The 18509-nt window shown below is 31.7% G+C and overlaps 1 protein-coding gene and 1 non-coding gene across 3 annotated transcripts; both read right to left on the bottom strand.

Moving 5' to 3' along the window:
* Positions 1–7946: 7946 nt before the first annotated feature.
* TRNAK-CUU lies at positions 7947–8019 on the bottom strand. Its single transcript has one exon. It is a non-coding gene; the product is annotated as a tRNA-Lys (tRNA).
* A 4980-nt stretch (positions 8020–12999) lies between these two features.
* LOC123923944 (probable methyltransferase PMT14) lies at positions 13000–17818 on the bottom strand. Of its 2 annotated transcripts, none has more exons than XM_045976688.1 (7): positions 17396–17818; positions 15792–16468; positions 15351–15561; positions 14901–15183; positions 14344–14730; positions 14105–14182; positions 13000–13626 (listed from the first exon to the last, which is right to left on the bottom strand). In XM_045976688.1, the coding sequence occupies exons 2-7, from the start codon at positions 16434–16436 to the stop codon at positions 13395–13397; spliced, it is 1836 nt and encodes a 611-aa protein (XP_045832644.1). In that variant the 5' UTR covers positions 16437–16468; positions 17396–17818; the 3' UTR covers positions 13000–13394. The 2 variants fall into 2 exon arrangements, with proteins under 2 accessions (XP_045832644.1, XP_045832645.1); XM_045976689.1 differs by having other exon boundaries at positions 17330–17413.
* Between the last annotated feature and the right edge of the window lie 691 nt (positions 17819–18509).

The following is an 18509-nucleotide window of genomic DNA, read 5'->3' as shown; positions in this document are numbered from 1 at the left end:
TTAAACTTATTATGTGTTTAAATTTTAGTTAAGGAAGAAACAATCACGGATTTTCATTGGAACAATCCTTAACTAAATTTGGCTTCTTTCAACCCAACTTTATAAGACAAGAAAGAGAGTATTATTTAAAGTATATAAAATATGTTAAATACTAAAGAAAAAGTATATAAAAAGAGTTACTATCTAATAAAAGCAAATTCCTTCAAAAAAAGAAAAGAAAAAAAATAGGATAATGAACCCCCTAACTTTTACACCCTAACTTTATATATGTAAAAAAAAAAATCTTTTGTGCTCACATTTGATTGATGTATACTCATATGGATGTATACATCTGTTAGCATTCAACAAAAAATAAAATAAATTGAGTGTAAAGATATTGAGAGAGAAAGAGATAAATAATGTGTTGAATGAGTATAGAAGAATAGAATGTGCCAATAGATAAATCTATGTCTTCCCTGACTTTTGCGGTCGTCGCAAGCGTGAGATAAGTTAAGTCTCATATTATTTGAAAAAATAGAGATTTGACACTTTATAAGTGAGGTGACTTATAAACTTAATCTTTAAAATTTTGGGTTAAGATGTGGTGTTCAACTCACTCGTATGATTTGCTTTAAGTCCAATGTAGATTATCTACTACTGAGCTCCATTTGTGACCCAACAATGTACCCTTGAGCTATGGTTCTGGCTTCGCCACTTTGCAGATTATATATTTTTTTTAATGACAAATATTATATATATATTAAGAACATGGTATGAGCAGATAATATAACATGATATGGACACCTCATCATTTTTTTTACAATGGAGTCATAAAAATCAAACATAAGACATTATGCATACTAAATACTTCACCAGTAAATTAAATCTAGGCTCACCATTTTGTAGAAACATTTATGGTAGTAATCTAGTGAAAAGAGAGTATTTTTTATACATTATTTTGTTTTTTGTAAAGTAAACATATACAAAACGATTTATGGGTGAAGTGAACACACATGATCCAAAACTAATTTAGATGACTAGTTATGAGATGCATGTAGAGTTGATCATCATCATCAATTCATCATCATATATATATCATCATCATCATATCATCATTATATATAATTATATAACACTGAGTTTGCAACTTTGCATCATACTAGTTTCCAACATGTGTAACATTTTGTAGTTGAAGAAACGACAATAGCTCTGAACTTGATGACATGTTCTTAATTAACGACTGTACCAACAGTTAACACCACGAATGGACCACTTTCTTTGTTCATCAATCATCAACATCATTTTGCTGTTTCACAATGGGAGAAAAATATATGTGCAAACACTCTTATTTTAGGGTTTTAATTTCTTATCCAAATTATTTTTTTTATTAAATTTAAAATATAAATTACTTTTGAATTGTAGTTCTTAAATTTTCCTTAAGACATAGATTTTTTTTTTTGTTAAGCCTCCAATTCTTAGTAGAATTAATTAGTAAAAATTATTCTACGTAATTGTTACCATGCTTTATATAGTCGTGGCAAAAACAAAATTTATTTGTGGCTAAATTTTGCGACGCCCATGTAAGCCACCCTTAAAATTATTGCAGCAAATTTTATTAGCTACGATCTATGACATTTTTAGCTACTGTTTTGACCGTGGCTAAATAACACTTTTTTTTGTAGTTTACTTAAAAATTGTTCGAACCAAAAATAAATCTTATATAATTTTATTTTATTTTCTAAAACTCATATAATAATTAAATAGTTTTAATCCACATACGCTTCTCATATGTCACCTCATCATTCTACTTGCTACATGGAAAATAAGATATTTGACTTTCAAGCTATGTCCTATATATATAGACCCCATGAACCCAATTAATCTAGTCTTATCCATATTAACAAGAACAAAAATCATATTCTCTCATGTATATAATTGGTTAATAGTAAACCAACACTTAAAAATTACTGTACCAAGAAATATTAACGAAGATACTCTTTTGAAGTAAAAACTTGTCACTCTTCTGGTTAAAATTTTAAATTGTTAGATCAAAATTAGACGATTTAAAAGTTGTAACGGCATGACTGCATGCAGTTAGTAACTGCACATAATTCAAATCCCTAACTTATATCCTTAATATATATGTTAAAAAATTCAATATAAAAACACTCTGTGTTAAGTTACTATCAAACTTCATTTTTTTTTTCAGCGTAAATTTTTTACATACCTTCAAAGCACAAGTTAGCAAGAAAAATTCCAACAAATAATTAGCCACATAGATGTTATATATTATCATTATGAGAGAGAAGTAGTAATACTAGTAGTAGTTGTATTATTACACACAAATTCCAGAAATTGAGTCAGTACACTCGCCCACAGTTTGGCATATAAAAACAAGAAGCTAGCTTAAATTGTTCTCTTTTATGCATCTATTTTTGCTTTTTAATTTATCTTCAAGTTAGTGGAAAGTCCTACATAATCAATCCATAGATATCTATGTCTCCTCCCTCCAATCATACCATCCTTGATTATTTTTCAAATCAACACATATTTTCCTATGTGTTGTTGAGTCATGAGACCCTTCTAGTTTTGCAAAATTCAAAAATACCACCCAATGTCTTTTTCCTTGTCCTTTCATGGTTGAATATTAATGGAATATCATGTACATATGTTTGTTTGAGTTCATACACTTTGTCACCATCGATTATCTTTTTTATTTCAACATCTTATTCCACTTTGATTTGAAAGACAAATATCAAGATAGAGGAGAGGACATTTATATTATCATCACTAGTTTTTGTTTTGTTTGTTTCTTTTTGGAATTATTTTCCCAATCAAATCATACATTGGCATTGTTGGCACAATTATGTTCTCAATCTTATAATACATAAATAATTGTGTTATAGATGATCACTATGGAGAAAAACTCAATTCCATATAATGATTTTATAGGTAAATTCTAATATGGACCACTTCATCAAGTGGTACCGGTCATGAATAACATTATAACGAATACGAATTTTATAAAATCTACCGTTGGATTGAAAATTTATATAATATAGATCATCCATAAAAAAATTTAGAAAAATTGAAAATCATTTGATATATTATCTAGACACATCAAGATTAACGGTTTATTAAATAACGTAAATCTTGATGGGTCTCAATAATATATCAAATGATTTTCAAAAAAAATTTAAAAAATTTATGGATAATCTATACGGTATAAACTTTCAATCCAACAGTGAATTTCTTAAAATTCATATTCGGTAGATCACTTGTCCTGATTTTATAAAGAAAAACATTCATCATCTTATATCGATCATAAAATTTGACTAATTATACATGTCTCCGACAACTTACCCCCTCCCCACATTCGTCAACCTCTCAACTATAACCCATTTGGTAGATGGGCCAAGTCTAGAGGTCAGACCTGTAAAGCTCCGATACTTCAAAAATGACGATGAATCGTGTCCGACTTACATTTGATACTGATATGCCCCAATTCGTTCCAATACTTCAAAAATAACCATAAGACACTATAACTGTTTTATTTTACATTTGTTATTTTATTTCAATTTTTCACAATATTCCTCATTTTTTTAATTTTAATTTTTCGTCACTTTTTAATTGTACACACTCACTCTACCAAGAAAAAATAAATGTTGTCATGTCATGTGAAGTTGCAAGCTGAATTGATAAGTAAATTAAGTATCCCCCGCATGCACGCATATTCTTTGTTTGTTACAATATACTACTAGAACTAGAAAGTTGAAACTTCAGTAACTATATGACAAGTTTTGTTTTGAAATTGAATGAATGATTGGTCCAATTAAAATCACAAACAATATAGTACACGTGAATATTCAGCTGGTACCTAACAAGTAACAACAATATATAGTGCTAGTACTAGTATAGTAACTTGCAAATTTTTCAAAAAATTAGTACATTGTTTTGCTTTGGACCCAGAAAGTGTAGGGAAAATGTTGGTTTATAATTTAGTGGAGTTGTCAAACATGCAGCAATGTTGCATGTGGTGAAGGTAGTGGAAAATAATAGACATATGAGAAATGGAAGCACAAGGACCCATAATCACACTGGTGCAGAGATCAATGTTTACTCAGTGTGTTGTTTTGTTGGTATGCTATAGCTTCAAATTCTAATCAATAATGGTGTGGAAGTCCTTTTTGAATTTTGATAATTGAAGTTGGAAAAGTCACTTTGGTTTACTTTTCATAGCCACACACTTGGAATCGAGGACGTGGATAAATCTCCATCCCAAGAGTACAATGTCAATAGTTTTATATATATTATTATTAATTATTAGTATTAATTATTTTTCCTATCTTCTCTCTAACTCTAGTCGTCACATTTTTTCCTTCTTAATCTATCGGAGATGGTGATCTAAGGTCAATTTTGGTCAAGAATCATCCCTCCAAATTGTTTTTCTTTCTCCTTATAATAACTAAGTGTGATTTTCACATATTTGTTTGTTTTGATTTTCCGTCTTTGTACGGTATATTTTGTTGTTCCGTCTTTGTGCTATTTTGTTTTTCCATCTTTGTTTGGTGTTCTTTTGTTTCAGGTTGAAGGATTTATCTGGAGATTCAACCAATGTCGACTTTGGTGTCACCAATGCTACATATCTGGAGGCATGAATATGCCGGACACTTCAATATAGTCATATTTGTAGGCTTATGAAATTTGTTGTTTTACACTATTAGCGTAGATATTGTGAGTTTGTTCGCGGATTTATCTTTTTGATTTTAGCAATTTTAAATTTTATTCCATCGTTGTACTTTATCAATTTGAAGAAATGAATATCGTTTATTTTTAGTCAAATAAAATAATAATTATTAATATTATTAATTATAATATTATTGTCCCAACCGGACCTCAAAGTATGAGAATGACTCACAATGATGGTTGATTGATTGAAGATATGCTCCGGTGGTAGAGGTAAGAATGTAAGGTGGTGATGACGGTGACTAAGATACAATAAATTCAAGCCATATTAATAATCTTGCCACCTACAATAAATTCAAGATTCCTTCTTTTTACGCTCCTGAGTGTCACACGCGCTTTTTGACCTTCCAATCCTACCTCCCTCGCAACGTAAATTGTGAGTGCGTAAATATAGCAAAAACGGAGGAAAAAACAATTCGCGTCCTAAAAATTCGTATTATATAAAGCACAAAAAGAAAAAGTCTAAACTCAATCACTTACCATTTAACCATTTGGCATTTTCATCTACCATTCATCAATCAATTCACAAATATATTATTATCCTAGACTTTTTAAGCCACGGTGCCAATGAGAGAGGATCATCTCCTGTTTAAATTGCACCGGATGTGGTCCGGTTTAATCCAAACCTTTCAAAAAAAATATATTTGAATAAACAGTGAACAAAAAAAAATGGAAGGCTAAGATTCAACCGGAGGAAAATTGGACTGGAGAGGATCTCTTCTCGGTGCCAATAGTCCTTATATCTACAATAAATATAAATATCTATCTCACATACTTTTATAGACTTCTAGTTCTAGATCACTATTAAAAAGGTCCTCATATCATTTGAACTTAAAAAACAAAAAAAACTAAACCACCAAAATTCTCAAATCATATTATTATCCTAGCACGAAATTAACCCTAAGGTCATCCTTAATAGTATGTATATTCTTAAAATAGTTTCTTAAAGATATTTTTGGTTTTAAATTGGTCCCTTAAAGAAAAAAATATCTGAATAGGTCCCTTAAAGAAAAAAAAGTCTGAATAGATCCCTTAAAGACATCTCTGTTAATCAGTTTGGTCCCTAAAAAAAACGTCTGAATAGGACCAAACTGATTAACGGATATGTCTTTAAGGGACCTATTCGGACCTTATTTTTTAAGGGACATGTCCAGACTTTTTTTCTTTAAGGGATCAATATGAAACAAAAAATATTTTTAATGGATCATTTTACTAATTAAGCTGTATAATTATTATTAATTATAATTATTATTGTCCCAAACCGACCTCAAAGTATGAGAATGACTCACAATATGATGGTTGATTGATGGAAGATATGCTCCGATGGTGGAGGTAAGAATTTAAGGTGACGATGACGGTGATGAAGATGTGTACCTTGACGTTCAGATCAATATTATAAGTTTGAGATGAGTGAAAGAGATAAAACTAAGACGTACCTTGTAAGGTTGTAGTATGATATTTTTTTATTTTTTTTTACAAATGTATAGCATGGTATTTATATAAGCCAATAAATGTTATCAGCTTTTAAAAAATTGGAGAACGAGATCCAATTTTATTATAATAATAATTTTTTATATTATTTTATTATATTCTTTTATATTATTATTTTATATTATTATTTTAGAATTTTATTATAATAATAATAATAATATGGTAGTATGGTAGTTGCTTTTTGTTTCCTCTAATTGGAGGTTTAAATTAATAAAATAACACAAATAAATCATTTTAAAACCATCTTCAAACTTTGTATTTTAAAGTTACGTATAAGATTAAGCTCGTACAACTGAAGTAACATTTCAAGTTTAATGTTATGGCCTTTTAATAAAGAGTGAACTACACTATTCACTGACTACTTAACAAATTTAATCTAACTGTGTAGTTTGTAAAAGAATTAAGACCAAAATGAGAGTGACTCACGGATTGAGACCAAAATGGTTGGTTCAGATAAAGAATAATGTAGATAGGGTAAAAGGAATGATGTGGGTTAGGCATCCTTTAATAACTAGGACCGCGCGGCGGTAACATAGAATCAATGCATGTTCTTGTTAGATAAATATGGGATAAAGTGATAGATACACTAAGACTTATAAGGAATATGTTTTCACGATAATGGTATGTCCAATTAATTAGTTCCTTGTAGATCCAAAATTATTACTAGAACTAGAAAGAGGAACTTGTCTATGGGGAGTGATCATCTCTCAATTGAATAAGAAAGACTTCTACACGACTCTCACCTCTATCTAAGTAAGAGGAGGTTGAAGTTTGTGTAAGTACTAGTAGCCTATCGAAATTTTAAGAGCCTCCAATGTTGGCTTGTCATTTAGTTAGGAATGAAGCTAGTAAACTAGTAGAGAGAATCATTATAAACTCACACATAAGTGAGGAAGTCGAAATTCGAATTCTGATCATAATATCTAGTATAATAATTTTGATAATTTTTTGTCAATTAAACTATAACTTATGAAGGTTTCATTAACCACTTTTACTATCCTTGATTAATGACAAAAATGCAAGTACATAAATTTATATAAAAGAATAATTGGTTGATGATTTGCATTTCCATGATTAATGGGGTATGTTAAAAAAAGTAGATAATAACATATTTTTGTAGGTTACAAAAAATATTTTTTAAAATAAAAAATAAAAATTGTTTCACATTTATAAACACTAGCGGCCACACATGCGCGAAAAAAAACATGTCTTATGTTATGATGAGTTTGTTAATAAAAATTTTTTATGCTAAATAAAAGACATGTCTTATGTTATGGTGAGATTGTTAACAAAGAATTTTTTTGCTCAACAAAAAAATCAAGGATATTGTTAGTATTATGAAAAGCTCACACAAAAAATATTTTTGTAGTCTTTTTATATATAGGTATAGAATATGATAAACAACTTCAGGTCAAAAATATTTGAATTCACTCAATTTATAAAGTTAAATTTTTACCACACTGAGTTAGCATCTCAAGAACAACTCTCACAATTTAAACATATTTACATTTTAAATATTTCTGTCAAATTATTTTGAACTTTTTAAAATAATATTCCATAAAAGACAAATAATACTCTATAAAAATAAAAAAAGACAAATAATACTCACCAGGATTAATGAAAGTAAATTGCTTGCTTTAATTCGAATTAGCCATCATCTGTCAAACATGTCAAAGTATAAGAAATTAAAAAAAGAATTATACAATAAAATAGTAAAATAAATATAAAAACGCCCACCGTGGGGCTCGAACCCACGACCACAAGGTTAAGAGCCTTGCGCTCTACCAACTGAGCTAGACGGGCTATTTATTTTATTGTTGTATAAAGTATATATAACCCAATCACACACGGTGTAATTTTCCATTGCCTAATTTCTAGTTGGTTAGTGGAGAACAATAAACCATCTTTTTTTTTTCTTTGTATATAGACGAAATGACAACGTCATCATAAATTCATATGCATAAGTGAGTGAGTCGGGATTCGAACCCGGACAATGGCATCCTACCTAGCAACTTTGATATCTTTTTGTCAGTTGGGATTTGTAGACGAATAAACCATCAATTTAGTTCATAAATGATAACTCTCGAGTTTTTTTCTAAATTAACTAATTGATGTTACAAATTAGTCTTTTAACTAATTAACGTTACAAATTGATCTCTTAACTTTAATTATGTTTGTTATATTGGTCATTTCTTTTAATTTTTCTAAAAAAAACATTAACTTTATCTCTAGTCTAAGAAAGATGTCTGAAGTCATAATCACATTCCTTAGCACGCCTAACATTACATTATATATGCAGGGGCCTGAGTTCGAACTCCGGTTATTTCACTTATCCACCTTAAGGGTAAAAAATTTAGTCACTAGACTATTTTTTTTTAAAAAAAAATATCATCTGCTATTTAATAATCGTTAAAAACACTCGAAATACAAGACAAAGTTAACTAATTAAGCATCAACCAATTTTTTTTTTTTGACACACGCATCAACCATTTTTTATAATCCAATCATCTGTTTGTCAAAAAAAATAATCCAATCATCTAAATAATCAAAATTGATATAACTACTATTTTATATATGCATTTCTTTTTTGGTCAATATATATATATGCATCTCTAAACAACCATAAACATGTAAAACTATCTACTTCTTTTTTGGTTACAACATGTAAAATTATCTATCGCAGTGCTAAACAATCCTCAATAATTAACTGATCATCATTCTAACTCATAACTATTTGATCGTGCCTGATTAGAATGTATGACCGCGCCGGCGTTTAGCTCTAGAAAGCCCATGTTGAAGCGGAGAGGGGTTGTGTATCTGCAGGTACTCCGACGCTCAAGTCAGTGAGAGTGAAGCAAAAGTTTTTTGTGCTAAGATTATATGTACCTTGTGAATGGCATGGAGTCACGTATATATAGCCCCCAACGCTGGGCCAAGACCCTTGATGACATTAATGGTCATCAAGTGGCTGCCGGAAAACGGCTGGAAAGCCTTGATGAGCAGTTAATGCTCATCATTCCGGTGAAATATGCGTTACAAGAAGCCTAGGAATATGACCGTTGGAATGTCGAGCAACAGTCATATGTCCTCGTATTAAGGCCTGCTCGGTTCCATTTGCTCGTGGTATTTGGATGTCCGGGCTTGTAAGCTCGGTCCAGAACACTATTCCAATCCATATTATCTTGCCAGCTACAATAAATTCAAGATTTCTTCTTTATTCCCCTTAGGCGCCCAGATCTGCCAATCATATCCCCTCACAATGTAAGATGTAAGTGTCTAGATGGTAAAAATTAAGGAAACAACCGTTCGTATTTTAGAAATTCATATTTTAAGATGTGAATCTTATAAAATAGCGGCGAATGAGGATTTCTTGAGAGCGCGAAAAAAAAAGTCTAAACTCAATATCTCACCATTTAACCATTTTGCATTTCCATCTACCAATATTCATCGATCAATTCTCAAATCATATTATTATCCTGGACTTTCTAAGCCACGGTGCCTATAGTCCTTATATCTACAATAAATATAAGGCCAATCTAACATGGAAAACTTCATCAAGTCTTCCATGGTGCACAAGTTGTCGAAATTATTATAACGAATACGAATTTTACAAAATCGACCGTTGGATTGAAAGTTTATATCGTATAGATCATCCATAATTTTTTAAAAAAAAAAAATCAAAAGCTAAATCGATTACGATCATTTTAGTACCAGTTTGGTGAATTATTGATCCAAATTGAGTTTTGTACTAAGCTTTGAAGTTGAGGCTCAAAAACAAACTGATACCTCAATTTTGGTAACTCAATTTTGATCAATAATTCACTAAATTGATACAAAAATGACCGTAATCGAGTTAATTTTTCACAGAATCAAACTCCACTAAATTTTGAGTTACAGAGAGATATTAATTACCGTTTTAGTGAAATAGGAGGATAAAATTCCGATTTTTTCAAAATAGGGGGAGTAAAACTGCATTTAAGCAAAAAAAACTAAACCACCAAAATTATCAAATCATATTATTATCCTAGCACCAAATTAGCCCTAAGGTCATCCTTCACATAGTATGTATATTCTTCGGATAATCATAGATTTTCTAACTTAAATCAAAGTTCTCTTTTTCCTATAGAAGCTCAGACTCAGTCAAAAACATCATAATATCCAGGGAGTGAACCCCCCCACCCCCACACCTGGATTGAAGGTTAGGACAACCTATCAAAATAGTACGTCTAATAATTTTTCCTTTCCATTGAACATCATGACTAGTAACCAATAGGGACCAACAACAAAAACCAACTAATAGAAATACGTTAAGCGTCGTGTTAACCTGTGTCATAAGAGGACATGTTAATATATACATTAAACATAGAAGTTTTGTATTTAATAATGTAAAAATTTTAATACATAAAATATTGAGTGCACAATTTCTAAGATTTTTTTTTATATTTGCACCCTTAAATGCACATGTTAACATTTTCCTTATCGATAAAAACATAATTTAAAATAGTTTAAATCATGAATATGATGTCTAACAAATAACAATGATGCTGGCCTGGTCCAATTTCATAGGAATATCAATAAAACAATGATGTAGATTCATAACAGGAAATGCGATTTTCATGTGAAAGGGAGTATTCAACAATATAGCACATCACAAAATAAATGCTCACCAAAAAAAAGGAGGACAGTAGTTTCCTACACTGGAGCAAAATGATGCACTATGCCTATGGGTTCATGGAAGGTGACAATTTATTAAAAGGAGAAGATGCATTTTATGTGTTCTACATATACAACTATACAAGAGTAAAATAGTGGAGGTGCTTTGTAATAGAGAGGTGCATGAATGAGCATTTGATGTAAAATTGTTCCGGGCCACTAGTTAAGTATACTAAAAATGAAAATAAAGGATAGAATTAATGTTGAAAAGATGACTTTTTACATATTTATAGTATTGAATGCACAAGTTTTAAGATGAAATTTCCATAATAATATTTAACTGGCACTCCAAGGGAACTATTTAGGATTTTCGAATAAACTATAATGACAATCATAATATAACATAGTAATACTATAGAAATATTTCTATGAACATAGTTCAGTATAAATATAGTTCAGTTAGTAGAGATATTACATTTTATATGTATTTTATTGCACCTATTCAATCATTTTTATTGTACTAATTCAAACGTTAGAATTTTGAAAAGTTTTAAAAAATTCACATGAGCAAAAATATAATTTCGAAGGATAAAAGAGTGGTGGGGGAAGAGAATTTTTCAAAATTAAGAGAGCACTCAGAGTTAGACTAGCAAGAAATTTGATATGGGCTTTGTGATTGGATACTATTGGCCCATTAAAAATAATGAGAACTTTTGAAAATTTCTCTTTATCTCCCATGTTTCTCCCAAGATGGTTTCTCTCCCAACCCCCCTCAATTCTTTTCTACCCCCCAAAAATCCAAGTTTGCCCCTTGCGGTTTGAAACATTTTTGCCAAAAAACTTCGGTTCGTATTCACCGAAGCCAAATATTAGACCATTTCGGTAACTGCAAACCGAACATTAGCGTTTTCGGTACACAAAAAACGAACGTCAGCTTGTTCGGTATCTGCGAACCGAAATGTCCTAGATTTCGGTACGTTGGTCGCTGGAATTAGGCCATTTTCGGTAGAATTTTACCGAAATAATTGTTTCGGTACCTGCGAACCGAAATGTCCCAGATTTCGGTAAGTGGTTACCGAAATTTATCAGCATGTCAGCTTATTTCGGTTCGTATAAACTGCAGTACCCCCCAGGGGCAAAAACGGAAATTCAGGGGGTAGAAAAGAATTGAGGGGGGTTGGGAGAGAAAACGTCTTCTCCCAAAAGAGAAGCAAAACACAGCAAATTCGAAAACAAGAGGGTTGAGGAATATATGAAATTCGGATTCTAGAACCCAAAATTTCAATTATTTCAGAACGCAAAAGCCAAATCACATAAAATTAAAAATACATACTTCAGATTCTATTTTCCAAAGTAAACAAATTGGATTCTAGAATCCGAATTTTTTCTTTTTGTAATTTTCAATGAATTACAATTTCAAAAACAATGAATTAAAAATTCAACAAAAAAAAAATCGGATTCTATTTTCTGAAATTTTGTGAAAAGAATTTTTTAGAGGTCTAAGAGAAAATTCGAGTTTTTATTTTCGTTTACAATGAAGCCAATGAGGATCGAACCTAAGACCTCATGCATACTACTCAAATTTCTCACCATACTAGACCGAACCCTAGCTTAAAATTCCAGAACTTAGTAAAAAATAAATAAATTGAATGGGCTAGCAGTAACTGATAACTCATTAGAGGTATATATTTTTACTTTCCCATTGAGAATAGAGCAAATGCATAGATTTGTTCAAGCAGAACCATACAACAACTTTCTCATTTGAGTTGATTTTCATTTGTCACCAAATTTTCACATCAGATAAATGTTCAATGGTTATGAATCCAATGTTCACCTTTATTATTTAGGAATTTGGCATAACATAAATCCAAAACCTATCAAGGATACATGTTTATAAAATTTGTGCTTCTAATGAAGAATTAAATGCAACACATCATCCTTCAGTCTATCACCTTATCAAAACAATTTTTCAACAAGATTTTGTTTAGAAGTTTAAAGGGAAAGTTTCCAATTCATTCTCTTCTTTCAAAAGTCTCAAAGGAATGAGAATATTCGAGAATACTACGCGAATATTCTCCTTTTACCCTCTACGAAACAATATCGAAAGTAGAAAAATGAACACAAACGGAATTTATAAACAACGAAAGGAATATAATTGAAACATTTTAATATTCTTACATCATTCATTGAGAGATCACTCACTCCCATCTCAACACCAACACAATATCTTTAGCTTAATAATTTATTTGGGTGAGGATCTAAAACTTGTTGATCTATATCCTCCAAAATCAATCAAATAAGACTAGTTAAAAACTAATTTTATCTACATTTCTACACTTGATAAAAGGCAGAAGTAGAATAACCTTACATAACCAATCTTTGCTTGTAACTGGCTCTATTAATCTTCTCTTTTTTTTCATTTTATTCATCAACTTTTCCCATTCTTCTTTCCTTTGGGTTTATAAAGCTTGAATGTTACACTATAATAAGCTCAGAAGACGACGAGTCCTGTTTGTTTTAGTCCTCTAGCTGGATGTGTCGTTTTTACTTCTGCCAACCCAATACTCTTTCATAATAACCAATATCTTCTTGGGTACAAACGGGCCGTCCTCGTGATCCATCATTTTAGCTTCCCATCTCATTCCTCCAACAATTTTCTTAACCTTGTTAAGGACATCAACTTCATCGCGTATTATGACCGATCCTTCGGGCCTTAGTATGCGATCCATTTCTAAAAGGATGTCTTCTAGGTTGCACCTGTTAATCAAACCAGCAATACTTTTGTTAAATTATGTCATAATTATGATCACATTTTGAAATTCACTAATTCTGACTTCTAAGGTGAGGACTGTCCACTATAAACACATCTAATGTGGGACTCTTAACACACCCTCACGCCCAGGACTGAGCAACTGGAGCGCGACTTGAGTGGTCCAATAGCAGAAGACTCGGTGGATCCTGGATAGACTCTGATAGTGGGAGACCTGATGGTGAGTGATCCAGTGGAGATCTTGGATAGCTATGATGCCATTAGATAATTTGAGTTGGATCTTTTTCGTACAATACGAGACTCTTAACAAATTTTAATCTCAATTATGTCAGAATTGGAAAATTATTAAAAATAGTACTAATTTATATGTTTGGTTCAAGTAAATACTTGATAGTTGATATAGTGTATTGATATCGAAATACCAGCCGTCCTTATGACTTGTGCATGGAAAAGGAAGAAACTTACTTGTCCTCGTACAAACTAAATAAACCACTAGCATGAATAAGATCATATGTCCTTGGGTATGTAGAAAAGCCTTCACACCTGAAGAAAGAAAAATAATGTCATTGCAATCTCATACCACAAAAAATTACACGTAAATATCGGTTTAATTAACCATGTTTGTGAGTATAGGAAGCCAACGTGGAAGGAAATCGTCAAAGAGAATTAAAACTTCATGAAATAAGATAACTTTAAAAACTTACCAGTCATGATAAATACCAATGAGACCTCGTTCATAGACAACACCTAAAGTGTTATCAGCAATTGTTGGCACAACATTCATCACCCAAGATTTTTGTGATTCAAGTGCTGCTGCAAATCCTCCAAGGCCCGCATTCATGTCCATCACATTCCGATATCTAGTGGTACCAATCAATCTATTAATTCTTTTGTAATTATTAACACGTTGTTTCCATAATTTGTTGTCCTCTTGATAGGATTCAACTGTTACACCTGGAATAAAACCCTTGGCTATTCGAGGAGGAATTGCAAAAAGCCTAGCAGGAAACTTCTTCAGTTCACCTCCAGCAACTTCATTTTGGCTTGTTACCTCAGGGATCGGGGTTTTGCATGCCTCCATTTTTTTGTACCTATTATGTTTATACAGACACATATATTATAAATTTTGGAGCATGGAGAAAAGTTATTCAAAAGCACATTATAATCCGAAATTGTGGAAGCATATGAGCAAAGTATTATTCAATATAAGTATAATGGTCCAGATGTTTGGATGAAGTGTGTAAAAATGATCATGACTTACCATACATCATCAGCATTATCTGAATCACATAAATCGGGAGACTTTCTTTGACAGGATTTAGCATTTATTTTCTTCCTCCAGATGGCAATATCGCCCTTTTCATACTTCTTTTCCCAGCAAAGACTTTCAGCTAAATCCTCAATTCTTTTCTGCTCTGCCTTCACATCCTCCTTGGTCCGCTTCCATGTTTGGTAGTATGTTTTCCAATTAATTGGAGGGCCAGACAAAATCCAATATCCACCAGGCCTTAAAACTCGGTCAACTTCCATTAGATACATGCCCTCTGCACTCAATTGTTTGGTAAAAGTTAACTAGACAAACAATGTTTAATTCAGATTTATAAACATTTACATAACTACGTTTAGAAGTTCATGTGTATCATCTACATAAGATAATGCAGAAATACTATATTCTAGATCAGCCTTATTGACTGTTTAATTTAGCACTAACCATTTGAAGCCCATTGTATTAGACATCGAGAACACTGAGCCATATCAAAGGATCTTGATGGGAATGGAAGACGGATTGAACCAAGAACCCCAATTATAGCAGGTACCCCTCGTTCCAGTGCAAACTGAACTTGTGCTTCATGGTTATCCTTTGGCGCAAAAGACATAGCTATCACATTTCTCTTTAGCAAGTATGCTCCCCAGCTTGCAACCTGCATAATTGTTCACACTTATATTGCTAGAGAAATCAAGAACCAACTGAAAGGTACCTACTGAAAGCAAGTAAACTGACCCACCAAGCATTAAAAACAAAGAAACGACAAATCATTCCGACTTCTTTATTCTAGGACAAATAGTATTTTTAAAATGACACACTCATCATTAAGTTTATGCATACACTATAAAACAAAGAAAAAAATGATTATTTAACATGAAAACTTACTCCGCAACCAGTGTCCAACGCTGTTCTGACCGTACCATCTGCTATTGGAATAACCGATGCAAGTTCATCAATATATGCATCTGCTCCTTGAGGGAACATGGTTCCTCCACCTGGAAATTTGAACACATTTCCCTGGAATTCGACCCAGTGTTGAACAGCCTTCTCCACTGTCAAATGCTTGTAAGGAACATTAGCATAATAGGCATAATCACGGCTTTTAGGCCAAGGAAAAGGAGATGTGTATCCCTCGGGTGCAGGAATGAGGCAATGCAATTTTTCATTTTCAGGTGGACAATGTCTTTCCCTATAGATCATGTTTTCTCTCGGGAATTTCATTGCTCGGTCTTGCTCATGGCAAGGTGTATAATCAGCATATTTTACATCACACGCCTTGAACATTTTAGCTTTTGGTTCGGATGGTTCAACATTTTCTACATATTTGTGATGGGGTTCAAAACTCAAACTCGGTACAATGTTGCAGTCTGCCTGTATCTTATTTACCTTTAGTGCAAGGCTATCTCCCTTTCCATAACCACTTCTTTGCCATGCTCCCAAAAGATAAAACAAACAGCACAGAGCAAGCACAGCAAAAATTGACAAAGGCCTCCGTGCTCTGCTGCCCGGTGCGGCATTTTTAGAACCCATCAATTCGGCAGTTTGCTACCAAATGGTCAAACCTATGAACATTCGCACTGAAATTAGTTAGTGACAAGTTACACTAGATGTAGATCATCACAAATCAACCAAACCACCAACATTGAAACATTGAAAAATTATGATCATGTAATCTAAGCTCAAAGTATTTAATGTTACCCAAAATAAAAATGTAGAGGTGTATCCTCCTTGTCTGACTTAGAAAGAAACTAGCAAAGAATTACAGAATCTATGTTTATAACTATTTTTCATCCCTTATTATATGCTGCAAAACTATTATAGCGTCTGGAAAATAAGCTATAAGTCAGGAAAATAAGCTATGCTTATAAGCTCATGATGAAAAGACCATTACCAAAAAGTTTTTTAGCTTATGCCAAACAGACCCTATATATTTATGATTATAGTTGACACAATTTGACTTCAAAATTTGATGTAGAATTTACAAGGTAGTTTTGTAGCACAATCTATTAAGGGTAGATCTTATATTTCCCTTTCAGTCGGTATAGTTTTTTTTTTTTTTTTCATAAGCATACAAATCACACATGCAAGGGGTTTGCTACTTATATATAATACACAGACAAAGAAAATGCTGAAAAATAATAATTTTGATAGAAACCAGAAATAGCAGCTATATATATATATATATATATATATATATATATATATATATATATATATATAACTGTATTGTTAAAACACTCCATTAACCCCAAATCTATATTGTTTAGCTGGATCAGGTAAAGATCTACTAGGATGGTGACAAAAAGAGAAACCCACAAAAATTAGCTTATAAAGATTGAAACTTTATGATGCAAATGTGATAAATGTGAGAAATGATATGTATATGTTGAATTGTAAGCTAAATGGGTAAAAGAAAAACATACTAGTAGTAGCAGCATATATATAAATATGATGATTTGGGAAATCTAGAATGAGTTAAAATGAATAACCTTGAAAACAGAGAATATAGATCCCAGCACTGGTATACTGTAGTAAATAGATCACACGAGAGAGAGAGAGAGAGAGAGAGAGAGAGAGAGAGAGATTGAAAATGGAGTGATTAAGTGGAAAGTGACAGTGTATTAGCAGTGATATATAGTATGAGATGAGTGTTGACAGATGGAGGGCATGATTCTACGACTTGATGACCTTTGTGTTGTGTTTTATCCGCCGACAGACAGATTCATGAATCAAAGGTAGAAAAACTTCACTGCCTGAAGTGAAGGAGGAACAGAATTGACTCAATTCTATAAATGGTTAAATTCTACTAGTACTATACAACTCAATGTTTAACTAACCAGATGATACTTTTTCATAATTTGGTACTCAATCCCTTTCTCATCTTAATTTTCTATTAAGATTACCAATTCCTTATCAAATTATTAGGATTAAATTAGTTTTTTCACTTTATTATTTTTATTGTTTTGTTTCTGAAAATAAAAAACTGAATTTTTCATATAAAGATGTTGGGATTCGAATCCTGATTATGAGTTCGGCCTAGTAATTTCGATATTCCTACCGATGTAATTTAAATAATACATCCTTTAAAAGTATACTTGAACTCATTTAATTTTTTCCTAAGTTGTCCCCTTTGATATTTCTATAATAAATTTAGGTTCATTCTCAAAAATACTTTCATTAATATAGTAGTTATAGTTAGTAGATGTGGTTAAGAAAAAGTTAGTTGAATGATTAAGAGAGATGAGATATCATCTTTTATCTCTTATAATATAAGCTTGTATACACAAGTAAATTCGTCTTGACTAAGATTCGAACCCACAACTCCTCATTACAATACAACATTTCAACCACTATGACAAATAGACTAATTGTGATTAAAAATATGTACACAAAGTGTTAAGCACCATCAATTTTCAAAGGAAACATTTCATACCACAATTAAGCATAATCAAATCATACATTATTGGAAACTATTAAAAAAAAAACACCGTATTAAACATTTCAATATTGATATTTCGATAAGCATTTTTTTGTCCTTTTTTATCGTATGCATTTACTTCTTAATATGAGGCTTCTCGGTGGTGCTTCGAGTGCAGACGTTGA

The sequence above is a fragment of the Trifolium pratense genome, linkage group LG4, assembly GCF_020283565.1.
Source record: "Trifolium pratense cultivar HEN17-A07 linkage group LG4, ARS_RC_1.1, whole genome shotgun sequence".
Classification (NCBI taxonomy): Eukaryota; Viridiplantae; Streptophyta; class Magnoliopsida; order Fabales; family Fabaceae; genus Trifolium; species Trifolium pratense.
Note: the sequence above shows the minus strand (reverse complement) of the source record. Positions and strands in the feature narration are given on the sequence as shown.

Coding starts and splice junctions, on each gene's coding strand:
- LOC123923944 (XM_045976688.1), bottom strand. CDS start 16,436: ATGGGTTCTAAAAATGCCGCACCGGGCAGCAGAGCACGGAGGCCTTTG. Junction 15,184..15,350: donor AATACAATGGGCTTCAAATG/GTTAGTGCTAAA, acceptor AATTGAGTGCAG/AGGGCATGTATCTAATGGAA. Junction 14,183..14,343: donor ATTGGTATTTATCATGACTG/GTAAGTTTTTAA, acceptor TTCTTTCTTCAG/GTGTGAAGGCTTTTCTACAT.